This window comes from Heptranchias perlo, chromosome 44, assembly GCF_035084215.1.
Source record: "Heptranchias perlo isolate sHepPer1 chromosome 44, sHepPer1.hap1, whole genome shotgun sequence".
NCBI classification, from domain to species: domain Eukaryota; kingdom Metazoa; phylum Chordata; class Chondrichthyes; order Hexanchiformes; family Hexanchidae; genus Heptranchias; species Heptranchias perlo.
In genome coordinates, this window is record NC_090368.1 from 4,756,527 (window position 1) to 4,772,066 (window position 15,540).

General features: G+C 49.4%; 1 protein-coding gene across 1 annotated transcript; it reads right to left on the reverse strand.

Moving 5' to 3' along the window:
• Positions 1–605: 605 nt before the first annotated feature.
• Positions 606–12,568, reverse strand: psmb4 (proteasome 20S subunit beta 4). Its single transcript, XM_067975975.1, has 8 exons — positions 12,434–12,568; positions 7,354–7,560; positions 6,504–6,587; positions 5,712–5,774; positions 4,807–4,888; positions 4,595–4,711; positions 2,263–2,351; positions 606–804 (listed from the first exon to the last, which is right to left on the reverse strand). Exons 1-8 carry the CDS (start codon positions 12,538–12,540, stop codon positions 792–794), a joined length of 762 nt encoding a protein of 253 aa, XP_067832076.1. The 5' UTR covers positions 12,541–12,568; the 3' UTR covers positions 606–791.
• Positions 12,569–15,540: the final 2,972 nt, after the last annotated feature.

Here is a 15,540-nt window from a genome sequence, read left to right on the forward strand (position 1 = left end):
CTACACCTGGGACTTTCCATTATACGTGGCTAAATTCAGCATTGCTGGCAGTGGAGCTCCTACTTTTTGTAGTAAGTTCTTTGTTCTCACGGTGCGGGCGATGCCACGTTTAATGCCAGTTCCTCCCATAATTAAGGCGACTCTGATCACATCGCCTCAGAGTTTGGGAGAGCACAGCAACTTTTCCGGTCAGCTGTGGCTCAGTGGGCAGCACTCTGGTGCGATCCCCACTCCGGAGACTTGAGCCCATAATCCAGGCCAGCACTCCCAGTGCCAACACCGAGGGAGCGCTGTACTGTCGGAGGTGCCGTCTCTCGGATGAGCCGTTAAACCGAGGAGCTGTCTGCCTCCCTCAGGTGGATGTGAAAGATCCCACGGCATGATTTGAAAAGCAGGGGAGCTCTCCCTGGTGTCCTGGCCAATATTTATCCCTCAACCAAAACCTGAAACAGGTGATCCGGTCATTATCGTATTGCTGTTTGTGGGATCTTGCTGTGCGCAAATTGGCTGCCTACATTACAACAGTGACTACACCTCAATTGGCTGAAAAGCACTTTGGGACGTGCTGAGGTCACGAAAGGTGCTTTAGAAATACAAATCATTCCTTCTTTGATGGCGTTTTTATTTATTGTTTGTTTTCTCCCTTATTATAAAACATGTACATCGCAGCAAATACAATTAGAAAGATTCAGAGGTGCAGTAGCAAGCGAACAATGGCTTTTACAGTCAGTGTGAAGAGAGGTTTCCGCCTCAGTCCCGTTGGTTCATCAGCTGTTCTGGTCTTCGTTGTTCTACTCAAACCCACTGAAATTAAAGAAAAAAAAAATGGAACTGCCGTAAGATTAGGGATCGAGGACATTGAGAGGCACACCCCACGGCCCTGTGGGTGAATGTACCGTGGGGTATGGTACTGAACTGTGCAAAGTAGGAAGGCCACAGTTCAAGAGTTTGTACAACTATGGGCCCCTGTGGCAGACCAGGCAAGACGCTCACCCACTTCCCCATATCAGCTCAATGGAGCAAGTACTGGGCCAACAGCTGGAGGACAAGAACTTTACTGAAGAAATTCATTACACTGTGGATTAGTATACTGGACAGATGTGCAGGAGGGAGTGAATTACACTGGGGGTTGGTATACTGGACAGGTGTCAAAGAGGGAGTGAATTTTGTTCTTCCCGCCAATACCCTCTGCAAAGGACTTTGATTTGAGGGAAAACAGTTGCCCTTGGCTAACTTGCTCATGTTTGACCTTTGATGGTGAATGTTGGGAAGCTATTAGACTGTGGAGGGCATCACACCCAAGCCTAATCCCATTCTCAGCTAAAGTCCACACACCAGCATTTCCAGTAAGGGGTTGGGGGGGGGGGGGGGGGGAAGGGGTCACTGTATAGCAAGTAGGACCCTGAAAACCTGGCTGATAGTGCCCTGGCTCAGATAAGGGAAAGAGGCCAATGACAGTATCCATACTACTGTCCAGCAAACTCAACCCAGCATAAACCATGGATCAAACCCAGGACTGTCCTGATCTCTCTTAAAAAAAAATTCTTGGGATGTGGGCATCGTTGGCGAGGCCAGTATTCATTGCCCATCCCTAATTGCCCTTGAGAAGGTGGTGGTGAGCCGCCTTCTTGAACCGCTGCAGTCCGTGTGGTGAAGGTTCTCCCACAGTGCTGTTAGGAAGGGAGTTCCAGGATTTTGACCCAGCGACGATGAAGGAACGGCCGATATATTTCCAAGTCGGGATGGTGTGAGTGACTCGGAGGGGAACGTGCAGGTGGTGTTGTTCCCATGTACCTGCTGCCCTTGTCCTTCTAGGTGGTAGAGGTCGTGGGTTTGGGAGGTGCTGTCGAAGAAGCCTTGGCGAGTTGCTGCAGTGCATCCTGTGGATGGTACACACTGCAGCTGCGGTGCGCCGGTGATGGAGGGAGTGGGTGTTTAAGGTGGGGGATGGGGTGCCAATTGAGCGGGCTGCTTTATCCTGGATGGTGTCGAGTTTAGGGTATTGTTGGAACTGCACTCATCCAGGCAAGTGGAGAGTATTCCATCACACTCCTGACTTGTGCCTTGCAGATGGTGGAGAGGCTTTGGGGAGTCAGGAGGTGAGCCACTCGCCACAGAATACCCAGCCTCTGACCTGCTCTGCATGGCTCGGAGACAGCGATCTCCCGTCAAGGCTGGTGGGAGGCTCATATTTCCAAACCCCAGCCCCGAGACAGAACGAAGATCACCCCCGTTCCCACCGTGACCCCTCAGCTCGCTCACCTGATCATGTGCGCTATATCCCAGTTGGTTTCTGCAGACAACGGTCCCTCGATTTCTACCCCAGCCGCGGTTACGGTCGAGATCTCGTACTACGAGGCAAACAACAAGCTTAAGTTACACCGCTGCTGCGATGAGGATTTAAAAGAAAAACATTTTTCAGGAAGGATAATTTCAAATAAATTCCGTTACAGCCGGCCTGCCCGAACCCTATTAGTTAGGAAACCATTTAAAGGGGAAGTCATTAATCAGCATTGCCACCAGGCTTTTAAAGAATGTCAGGCCTGTGTTAGGGCAAGTTATTGCCCATGGTGCAATTCCCACAAACTTCTACACTGACCACGTGCAGAGTCACTTGCTGTCTGAACACTGAATCTGACAAAAAATATTTTTGTTACTTATTTCATAGAATCTTACAGCACAGGAGGCCGTTCGGCCCATCGTGTCTGTGCTGGTTCTTTGAAAGAACTATCCAATTGGTCCCACTCCCCCCTGCTCTTTCCCCATAGCCCCTGCAAATTTTTCCTTTTCAAGTATTTATCCAATTCCCCTTTTGAAAGTTATTATTGAATCTGCTTCCACCGCCCTTTCAGGCAGCGCATTCCAGATCAGAACAACTCGCTGCGTAAAAAACATTCTCCTCATCTCCCCCCTCTGGTTCTTTTGCCAGTTATCTTAAATCTGTGTCCTCTGGTTACCGAGCCTCCTGCCACTGGAAACAGTTTCTCCTTATTTATTCTATCAAAACCCTTCATGATTTTGCACACCTCGATTAAATCTCCCCTTAACCTTCTCTGCTCTAAGGAGAACAATCCCAGCTTCTCCAGTCTCTCACCCCTATTTGTTTTTGGACTGTGGGCACAACTGGCAGGGCAGAATTCATTGCCCCTCTTTCGATGCCCTGTTGGTATTAAGAGCCCACCATGTAGTGTGGGAGTGGTGTCATCAGGTGGCGGGTCCCGTTCCTTAAAAACCCGGCAGCTTTCACCGTTGCTTTTCCTGCTGTTAGTCCACAAAATTACCAGACTTGTTATCTTGGCATGGGTGGGGATCTGAACTCAGGGCCTCCGGGGCTGTTAATCTGGTACCAGAACCACTAGGCTCCTGTACGCTAACCCTAGAACGTCCCAGAGGCAGAGACGACGGCAGCTTACGAGCGAATCCGAAATCATTCGCCTTTGGTCCGACTCTCTGGAATTCCCCCGCCTCTCCACTTCTCGGCCCTTCTTTTAAAGCCGCAACCTTTGACGTGGCCTTCAGTCACCTCTCCGTGTCGTTCCACGTTACTATTTCTGTGCAAAGCACCCCGGGGAATCTTGTACGTTTAAAGGCGCTTTGCCAGAGGCACCAGACACACTCCCGCCGGAGGTCCGGCAGCAATCAGGATTAAAAAAAAGAGTAGGGTGGGTCTTTCCTCTCTCCATTCGTGTTGGGGGGGGGGGAATGCCAAATCCAACTGCACAGACCAGGATCAGATGTGGAACCTCCCAGGACTGTACAGGTTCAGTTCTGCACTGGCCCCCGTTTACCCACATAGTGAGACTGCACCTTAAGCCAGAGCTAAACAGCAAGCGGACTGAACGCAGACAACAGGTGCTGGTAATGGTTCTGCTGTTGCCATTTACACCTCCTCTGGACCCATCTTTTGTTTCTTTACTTGTCCCATTAGCAACCCCCCTTTTGCCTCGCACCATCAGCCCTTTAGTCAATGAATCACTCCTGCCCTATCGCAGATCTGCCGTTAAACCGAGGGCCCCGTCTGAACCTCTCGGGTGGACGTTAAAGATCCCACGGCCACGATTGGAAGAGGGGCAGGGTGGAGTTCTCCCCGGTGTCCTGAGCAGATATCAACCAACATCACTAAAAACAGATCACATTGCTGTTTGTGGGATCTTGCTGTGCACAAATTGGCTGCTGTCTCTCCTATATTACGACACTGGGTGTAAAGCGATTTGGGACGTCCTGAGGTCCTGAACGGAGCTCTGTAAATGCAAGTTTTCTTTCCTCCCCCAGCTCTGTACTTGCTGATAAACTTTTAAATCTCTATCTTCGAATCATAGGAAGGTTGCAGCACAGAAGGAGGCCATTCAGCCCACCCGAGTCCACGCTGGCGGACGACTTCCGGTTCTGACGAAAGGTCGTCGACCTGAAACATTAACTGTTTTTCTCCCTCCCCCCCCACCCCCCACAGATGCTACCTGACCTGTTGAATGTTTCCAGCATTCTCTGCCTTTATTTTAGTGTTAAAGCTGCTCGACCCGCCGCCAGTGACCTTAGCTGCCGCCCCCCGGCTCGGGTACCCGTGTTAACCCAGCACCCCCCCCACCCCTCTTACCCGGTTGTAGGAGCGCGCATCCCGGTAATACAGGACCTTCAGGCACCGCTCGATCAGCTGACGGGCCTCGTCTTTGGACATCAGCGACTGGTTTTCAGCTACTTCCCTCATCAGGGGCTGGACAGGTGGAAGAGGAACAGTGAGTACAGGGGCAGAAGGAATGAACGGAATAATTAAAAAGAGCGCACATCGTGCAAGAAAACAGGACTTACCTGTGCCAGGTAAGCCCCGAAACCGGTTGCCACTGTCTGAGACTCGTAGGCAACGCCAAGCTTGTCCACATAACCGAGGAAACTACAGAAGAAATTTGTTATCAGTTTTTAAAATAAAAATCTGCGTCTATTTGGGCATCTCAGCGTTAACCATTGATGTGTTATCGGCCACAGGGATCAATGCCAGTGGGCTGCCTCTCAGTGCACAGATCTGACTGGCTCTTGTTACTTCAGCACTGCTGACGACTGGGAGGGCAGGGCCTGGAGGTGGTGGGAAAGGGCTGCATATAGTCACACTGCTGTTCCCAGCCAGAATGGAGATGATTTGGTAATTCCCTCCTATCAATCACGCCTGGAGACCACACTGCTGTAAGTGACTGGGATTGATCTCACGCACATAATTCGTATTATGTAACTATCCTCCACTCACTGCATTTTGCTGGAGAAATAATCCTGCTTTGATCAGGAGAAGTTGCTGTAGTTTCAGTCACGAGTTCTGTTTGCTGTAGTTCGTAGAGACTTGTTTTAAAATGGACTCTGTAGACTGTCTAAATTGACTGTTTGCTGTAGCGCACTGTTTAATTAGACTGTTTGCTGCGAGTCCTGCCGTAAGTCCCACCCCGCCTCCAACTCATTGGCTGACACAGGTGGTGTCAAGCGACACTCTGGGTGGAGAAAGTGCATTAATGAACCAGTTGGACTTTAATGACAATCCAGCATCTCCCACAGTCATTGTGTGGTGCTAAATTATTGGATTCAATCTCACCACGTGCCATAACCTCCCAACCCCAGTCCAATCCCTGTGCCCATGGCAGGTTGAGGGTTCGAGGCTGACCAATATGCCCTGGCCCTGCACGTTCCTTTTGATCAGCGTGCATAGCTCCCCCTTTATTTGTTAAAATTACCTTTCGCCGTTGCTCATTCCGCCGATGATAACCGTATTCCACAGAGGGTTCATCTTACACCTCCTGTAAAAAGGGAAAAAGACAGACTTGAACGAGGCAGCACAAGTTTGCAGCTCTTGGTCAGCAAGTAGGGTCTCCCGCCCCAGGAGACCCCACTCTCGTGCATCGACTGACCTACGTTCTCTGGGACAGAAACAATGTTCCGTTTAACATGGCTGCCGTCAACAACAACAACATGCATCTATATAGCGCCTTTAACGCAGTAAAACATCCCCGAGGTGCTTCACAGGAGCGATTATCAAACAAAATTTGACACTGAGCCACATAAGACGATACGAGGACGGGTGACCAAAAGCTTGGTCCAAGAGGTAGGTTTTAAGGAGGGGCTTAAAAAGGAGAGAGAGGCAGAGAGGTTTAGGGAGGGAATTCCAGAGTTTAGGGCCGAGGCAGCTGAAGGCATGGCCGCCAATGGTGGAGCGATGAAAAATCAGAGGATGTGCAAGAGGCCCGAGTTGGAGGAGGGCAGAGATCTATGAGGGGTGTAGGGCTGGAGGAGGTCACAGAAATAGGGAACGGGGAGGCCATGGAAGGAATTTAAAAATCAAGGAGTTGCCGGGCCGGGAGCCAATGTAGGTCAGCGAGCCACTGTAAAAGGAGAAAACGCTGCTGTGGCTGGACGCATAAAGCTACCCCACGACTCGGCCGTAAAAACCAAAGTGCTAGGGTGTCATGCACCAGACGTGGACACGATGGGGCTCGGGTGTGAGGGTCGACCTGCCTGCCAACACTCACCTGTTGTACATGACTCTGGTCAGCCAGGAATGGATCGCTTTCGGACTGTAGCTGTGACCGTCTCCAAGAAGTTCTTCATCAATCCTAGGAACAAACGCAGGAAATTACACACAATACTCAACACAGAAACAGGCCATTCAGCCCAACTGGTCCGTGCCGGTGTTTATGCTCCACACGATCCTCCTCCCACCCCTCTTCATCTCATCCTATCCCCATATCCTTCTATTCCTTTCTCCCTCTTGTGTTTATCCAGCTTCCCCTTAAATCCATCTACACTATTCGCCTCAACCACTCCATGTGGTAGCAAGTTCCACATTTTCACCACTGTCTGGGTAAAGAAGTTAAAAAAAAGACATCCTGTGCAACTGATAGCAACTCAGAACACAAAACACAGCACTACAGCAAACAGTCTAGAGTCTAATTAAACAGAGCACTACAGCAGTCTACAGAGTCTAATTAAACAGCGCGATACAGCAAACAGTCTACAGAGTCTATTTAAAGAGTTCCTACAAAATAAAGCAAACAGAACGCACGACCGAAACTACAGCAATTTCTCCCGATAAAAGCAGGATTATTTCTCCAGAAGAATGCGGGGAGTGGACGATACTAAAACAAATTATGTGCGCAAAATCAATCCCAGTCACCTACAGAAGTGCGATCTGCAGGCGTGATTGATGGGGGAAATTACCCAATCATCCGCATTCTGGCTGGGAATAGAGGGTCACTATATGTAGCTGTGTTTTAATTGGAGGGTCTGTTTTGCTGCAGGTGCACACTTTCCACCATTAGAGGACCCAATAATGCCCCACGGGAGTGAATCAGCGATAGGCAGCACCGACCGTATACTTACATCATCTGCTCGATGGCCTGCTTGAGGTACTGGTAATCAGCGTAGTCACCCGATGCTCCCAGTATTGTGCTGTTGTTCACTTTCATCAGTCTGGATATGTTACGGAATCGCGCCATGGACCCGTAGGAGCCCAGCATGTCGGCAGCAAGAATGACCCCGCCATCGAACTTCACCCCGAGCACAGAGGTACCCGTCACCATGGGACTCCTGTAAAGACAAGGCCGAGTTAGGAATATCGGAACAGGAGGAGGCCATTCAGCCCCTCCAGCCTGTTCTGTCATTCAATTCAATCATGGCTGGTCTGCATCTTAACTCCATTTACCCGTCTTGGTTCTGTGACCCTTAATACCCTCACCCAACAAAAACCTATCAATCTCAGTTGTGAAATTTTCAATTGACCCCCCGGCCTCAACAGCTTTTTGGGGGAGTGAGTTCCAGATTTCCACTCCCCTTTGTGTGAAGAAGTGCTTCCTGACATCACCCCTGAACGGCCGAGCTCTAATTTTAAGGTTCTGCCCCCTTGTTCTGGACTCCCCCCACCAGAGGAAATAGTTTCTCTCTCTCTCGATCCTATCAAATCCTTTAATCATATTAAACATTGAAGAAAACCACCAATTAATTTGCATTTATATAGTCCCCCTTCACGTCCTCAGGATGTCTCAATGTGTTGTACAGTCAGTGAATTACTTTTGAAGTGCAGTCACTGTTATTATGTAGAGAATTGCACCACAAAATGAGACAAATGACCAGATAATCTGTTTTTAGTTGAGGGATAAATATTGGCCCAAGACACCCCTGCTCTTCTTCAAAATAGGGGCTGTGGGATCTTTTACATCCACCCGAGGGGCACAGACGGGGCCGCTCACTGAAAGACGGCACCTCCAACAGCGCAGCATTCCCTCGCGACTGCACTGGGAGTGTCGGCCTGGATTATGGGCTCAATTCGCTGGGGTGGGGGCTCGAACCCACGACCCTCTGACTCCGAGGTGAGAGTGCTGCCCACTGAGCCACGGCTGGAGAAGGGGCAGGGGGAACTGGAAGAATTTTTGTTTAAGTGGTGACCCCAGCCAGGATGCCTTTATATCTTGTATTTCACACACTGAAGCAGGACCCAAACTAAATGTTAAAGATCCAGCTCCAATTTATAACTTTATTAATGCTGTAAACTTACTACACTTATTTGGGGGGAGGAAAGAGGAGGTTCATTTACTGCAGAGACTCTGTACGAAGTGATCACACCGTTAAAGATAACAGACTCCACAGTCAAATAAGCTACAACTTGCATTTATACAGCGCCTTCAACATAGTAAAACGTCCCAAGGCGCTTCATGAGCGATTATCAAACAAAATTTGACACCGAGCCACATAAGGAGATATCAGGACAGGGAAGAGGTAGGTTTTAAAGAGCATCTTAAAAAAGGAGAGAGGTGGAGAGGTTGGGGCCGAAAAACAGAAAATGCAGGAAACACTCAGCAGGTGAGGCATCCTCTGGACCCATCTTTTGTTTCTTTATTATCACATTACCACCCCCTTTTGTCCTGCACATCCTCCCTATTGTCATTTAATCAATCCTGCTCTCCACCCTATCAAAGGCCTTCCCCCCCCACTTTCCCACTTATTTAAAAACTGTTAAATCTCTAACTCCTTCCAGTTCTGATGAAAGGTCATCGACCTGAAAGGTTAACTGTTTCTCCCTCCCTCCCCACGGATGCTGCCCGAGTGTTTTCCAGCATTCGGCACTGCACACGAGCCAACATGCTCTAACAGCGGCACTGTACTCCGCTGCAGGCTGACGGTTTCGCAATGATGGAGGCAGAGCTGACCCACACCGCCGAGCGAGAGTGAAACAATTCTATAACCCGGTGATTATAGTGGTTTCACTTTCACTCAGGATTATGGGTAAATGCAACCTCCATTAGCAGGAAGCTGTGGAGTGGTTTCCACTTTCCCTCAACAGCAAGGGCAGGATTTTTTCCCCCCCCGTTCGTTCTGGGGATGTGGGCGTCGCTGGCAAGGCCGGCATTTATTGCCTATTCCCTGGTTCCCCTGAGAATGTGGTGCTGGGCTTTCTTCTTGAACTGCGAACTGTTTTGATACAACTGAGCAGCTTGCGAAGCCACTTTAGAGGGCAGTTGAGAGTCAACCACGCTTGGTTTGGGGACTGGAGTCACATATAGGCCCCAGACCGGGTCGGGACGGTGGGTTTCCTTCCCTAAAAGACATCAGTGAACCAGTTGGGTTTTAATGACAATCCGACAGCTTCACGGTCACATTTACTGAGACCGGTTTCTTCGTTCCAGATTTTTAAAACCGAACTCAAATTCTCAAACTGCCGGGGTGGGATTTGAACTCACCTTCTCCGGATTATTAGTCTAGGCTCCTGGAGGCTGAGACAAGCAGGAGCAGGAGCCCTGGATGGCTCTCCACTCCCGAACGAACCCTGGAGTCCCGCTGCAACACCCCTGAGGAGATCGAGGAGCTCTGCAGAGATTGGGGATTGTGACGTGAGACTTTCCTAGCCTGCATGACTCAGCTACTTATTGGATAAACTGCAGATTCTGGCCTCTTCCGCATCCCCGATTTCCTTCGCTCCACCATTGGCGGCCGTGCCTTCAGCTGTCTAGGCCCTAAGCTCTGAATTCCCTCCCTAAACCCCTCTCTCTTCCTTAAAACCTCCCTCTTTGACCAAGCTTTTGGTCACCTGTCCTAAAATCTCCTTATGCGGCACAGCATCAAATTTAGTTTGATTACGCTCCTGTGAAGCGCCTTGGGACCTATTACTGCTTTAAAAGGCGCTGTTTAATGGCAAGTTGTTGAGGTAGGAGAGATGGGGGTAAATAGAAAAAAACATTAAAAGTGAGAAAAAGTAAATAAAAAAGGTATCTTGACAAATTGATCTAGAGCAGAAAGAAAGAGACAGACAACCTGCTTCCCAATTTGCCAGTAAGACATTAACCTAATTGTTAAGCGAGTTGTTTTTAGCAACGTAAACACCTGGACTCTGCAAGGACATCACTCTCCCGCAACCCAAACTACAGACACACCAAATCAAAGCGACTTAAAAAGGAAAAAAAGTCAAGTGCTACACACACTGGGTGGCATCATCTACTGTTAACACCACTAAAATCAGAGAAACAACTCTGAATTACACTCCAACTTTATGTACCATTTAGTTAACTGCAGATAATCACCCGATAAATTAATAGCAATGACACTGCAATTGTTAATCCCCACACCAGGGAGAGTGCACAGGCTCAATTATCTTCCATAACAGTCACTGGACTTCAAAGTAACTCATGTGTGTGTGTGTGTGTGAAGTAGGTCATGGGTTCAAACCCCACTCCAGCACTTGAGCCCATAATCTAAGCGGACACTCCAGTGCAGTACTGAGAGAGTGCTGCATTGTTGGATGTGCCGTTAAACCAAGGCCCCGTCTGCCCTCTCAGGTGGGCATAAAAGATCCCACGGCACTATTTTGAAGATCAGGGGAGTTCTCCCCAGTATCCTGGCCCATATTTATCCCTCAACCAATATCACCAAAAAATAATGATCTGTTCATTATCTCACTGCTGTTTGTGGGATCTTGCTGTGCGCAAATTGGGTGCCGCATCTCCTACATTACAACACTTCAAAAATATTTCATTGGCTGTAAAGAGCTTTGGGAGGTCCTGAGGTCATTAAAAGCGCTATATAAATACAAGTTCTTTCTGTCCATTGCTATTTGTGGGATCTTGCTGTGTTCAAATCGACTGCAAAACAGTGATCACACTTCAAAGGTTACGCTGCCTGTGAAGGGGTCTGAGACGTCTCTCAGTTGGGAAGAGACACGAGCCAATTCTTTTCCGACCCAATTCAGACTGGTCAAATGCTATTCTCTCATGTCCGACTCCATTTGTAGCATCTCCTGATGGACATAACATAAGAAACAGGAGCAGGAGTAGACCATACGGCCCCTCGAGCCTGCTCCGCCATTCAGTAAGATCATGGCTGGTCCCCATATCCCTAGACCCCAAAAATCTATCGATCTCAGCCTTGAACATTCTCAACGACTGAGCATCCACAGCCCTCTGGGGTAGAGAATTCCAAAGATTCACAATCCTCTGAGTGAAGAAATTCCTCCTCATCTCAGTCTTAAATGGCCAACTCCTTACCCTGAGACTGTGCCCCCTAGTTCTGGACTCTCCAGCCAGGGGAAACGATCGCTCAGCATCTCCCCTGTCACGCCCTCTCAGAATCTCATATGTTTCAATGAGATCACCTCTCATTCTTCTAAACTCCAGAGAGTACAGGCCCATTCTACTCAATCTCTCCTCACAGGACAACCCTCTCATCCCAGGAATTAATCTAGTGAACCTTCGTTGCACCGCCTCTAAGGCAAGTACATCCTTCCTTAGGTAAGGAGACCAAAACTATACACAGTGCTCCAGGTGAGGTCTCACCAAAACCCTGTGCAACTGCAGCAAGACTTCAAAGAGAAAGAAAGAGACAGGGAACAGACTCCCAGAGCAGCACCGCCTGGTCAGTCTGGAGATACGCTCCCTGAGCTGCGCCCCTTGCTGGATATTATGGGACCAGGTTATAGTCCAACGGTTTTATTTGAAAATCACAAGCTTTCGGAGCTTACCTCCTTCGCCAGGTCATCTGACGAAAGGGGAGGTAAGCCTCCGAAAGCTTGTGATTTTCAAATAAAACTGTTAAGACTATAACCTGGGTGTTGTAAGATTCCTTGCATTTGTCCACCCCAGTCCATCAGCGGCATCTCCGCATCATGGGGACGGCAGGAGAAAGAGACAGGCTGAGCCGCGACGCCTCCCACGGCCGAATAGCCGGGCCAGCACTCACTGCCTGGACTCCTCCTCTCTCCTTCAAGAGTGGCCCCGAGCAGGGAGGGGAGGAAAGAGAAACACGAACCCCACCCACCCACCGAAAATCAACCGGGCTCATATCGACTCGACTCCACTCCACGGGCGGATGAGACAGCACTGAGGCCTAGGCCGCAGGCTGTGGGAGTTTGAGGAGGGTTTTTTTCCACCGGCCCGAAATACTAACGCCGCGGCCCGGGCCCCGGCCCTTTACTCACAGTGTGTGTCTGACCGGATCCAGGCTGCTGCCCGGCACCGAGTAAAACCGCCCGGGCGCCGGCCCGCTGCCCCACATCCCCGCTCCCGGCCCGTCCAGCGCCGCCATTTCAACTCCAATGAATCCAGCGGCTGGTCCGGAGCGCACCACTCCCCGGGCAGAGGGGAGGCCACCCGCATCACGGCGCAATATTATCTCCTCGCACCCTCAACCCGAACGCCTCCCGCATCCGCAAATGAACCAACGTGATTTCACCGAGTGATTTAAATCACCAATGCTCCGCCGCTGAGGTGCCTTTGCTTATTTTTTAATGTGTTTTCTTAATGTGTTTACCTCGGAGCGAATGGAACAGTCCGTGTCAATCAAACGCTAGAACGCACCACTCAAAGGGAGGGGAGAACCGGCACTCTACACCGTATAATTATAGCCGGGCAGCACAAACATTGACCTCCTTCATCCATATTTTGAAGACTAATACTCACTCAACCGATGCTAATTACTAATATGTTGCTAGTCAGATTTTTCTGCTGATTTGGAATTTGTTTTCCTAATGAGCACTACCTATTCATGTTTATGGAATAGTCCGGGCTTGGAGCCCCGGAATGGACCATTGAGAGGGGAATCCAGCACTCTATAATTGTACAATTGTACACCCACAGCGCAGTTAATCACTTTAATGTTAATATTAAATGCGATAAATTCGTCAGTCAATTATAATGCCCGGTGTGCTGCTGATCACGCGTGCCTGATTACGTTTATATATTTTAGTTCATTGATCCCCTCCAAATATATGGTATAGTCTATCAGTCAATGCCGAGCCGGGTATTCCAGAGCGAACCATTTAGAGAAAAGGGAACTACTACAGCTCCTCATTTCACAATTATATCAGCCTCTTACAGAGAATTACTGTTTTATCTATGATTTAATTATACTTTTGAAGGGATGTTTAGTTACCAAAGAAAAAAAAAATGCATCTGCTGGAAAGCTGAAACAAAACAAGAAAGTCCTGCAAAAACACTGCAGGCTGGTCAGCAGCGACAAATAAATAAGTCAGATTAAAGTCCTGGGTACAAAATTTGGTCAGAACAGTGTTAGATGTGGCACCGCGGGTAGCACTTTTGCTTCTGAGTCGGCAAGTTGTGGGTTCGAGTCCCACTCCAGGGATTCGAGCGCATAATCCCCGGGCTGGCACTTCCCGCTGCGGTGCTGAGGGAGTGCTGCACTGTCGGAGGTGCCGTCTTTCGCGTGAGACGTTGAACTGAGGCCCCCGTCTGCCCCTCTCAGGTAAAAGATCCCGTGATGCTATTTCGAAGAAGAGCAGGAAAGTTCTCCCCGGTGTCCTTGGCCGGTATTTGTCCCTCAGCCAACATCCTGTGAAGCTGTTTCCCCCTGGCTGGAGAGTCTGGAACGAAGGGGGGCGCAGTCTCAAGGGAAGGGGTCGGCCATTTAGGACCGAGATGAGAAAAAATGTCTTCGCTCAGAGGGTTGTGAATCTTTGGAATTCTCCACCCCAGAGGGCTGTGGTCGCTGAGTCATTGAGTATATTCAAGGCTGAGATTGAAAGACCTTTGGAATCTAGGGGAATCAAGGGATATGGGGATCAGGCAGGAAAGTGGAGTTGAGGTCGAAGATGAGCCATGATCTTATTGAATGACGGAGCAGGCTCGAGAGGCCGTATGGCCTACTCCTGCTCCTATTATGTTATGTTCTTAACATCACTAAAAAACAGATGATCTGGTCATTATCTCATTGCTGGTTGTGGGATCTTGCTGTGCGCAAATTGGCTGCCGCATTTCCTGCATTACAACAGTGACCACGCTTCTAAAGTGCTTCACTGGCTGTAAAGCGCTTTGGGACGTCCTGGGGTTGTGAAAGGTGCTGAAGGAATACAAGTCTTTCTTTCTTTCAATGACTAGCCTGCATTTATGGCATTTAAAAAGTACTTGGATGTGCCCTTGAAGTGCCGTAACCTACAACATTATGGACCAAGAGCTGGAAGGTGGGATAGCCCTTTATCGACTGGTACAGACACGATGGGCCGAATGGCCTCCTTCTGTGCAGTAAATTTCTATGATTAACTGCACCCAAGCAATCCAGGTGGCATTGAAACTACCGGATTGTCGTAAAAACCCATCTGGTTCACTAATGCCCTTTAGGGAAGGAAGCCTGCCGTCCTTACCCGGTCTGGGCCTATAGGTGACTCCAGACGCACAGCAATGTGGTTGATTCTTAATCCCCCTCTGAAATGGCCAAGCAAGACACTCAGTTGTAAAATCTCACTAAAAAAAGTCATAATGAGAATAAAACCGGAAGGACCACCCGGCATCGGACCACTAGGCACCGGACATGACAAAAGCAAATCAAGCCCAGTCGACCCTGCAAGGTCCTCCTTACTAACATCTGGGGACTTGTGCCAAAATTGGGAGAGCTGTCCCACAGACTAGTCAAGCAACAGCCTGACATAGCCATACTCACACAATCATACCTTTCAGCCAACGTCCCAGACTCTTCCATCACCATCCCTGGGTATGTCCTGTCCCACCGGCAGGACAGACCCACCAGAGGTGGCGGTACAGTGATATACAGTCAGGAGGGAGTGGCCCTGGGAGTCCTCAACATTGACTCTGGACCCCATGAAATCTCATGGCATCAGGTCAAACATGGGAAAGGAAACCTCCTGCTGATTACCACCTACCGCCCTCCCTCAGCTGATGAATCAGTCCTCCTCCATGTTGAACACCACTTGGAGGAAGCACTGAGGGTAGCAAGGGCACAGAATGTACTCTGGGTGGGGGACTTCAATGTCCATCACCAAGAGTGGCTCGGTAGCACCACTACTGACCGAGCTGACCGAGTCCTGAAAGACATAGCTGCCAGACTGGGCCTTCGGCAGGTGGTGAGCAAACCAACACAAGGGAAAAACTTACTTGACCTCGTCCTCACCAATCTACCTGTCGCAAATGCATCTGTCCATGACAGTATTGGTAGGAGTGACCACCGCACAGTCCTTGTGGAGACGAAGTTCCATCTTCGCACTGAGGATACCATCCAACGTGTTGTGTGGCACTACCACCATGCTAAATGGGATAGATTCAGAACGGATCTAGC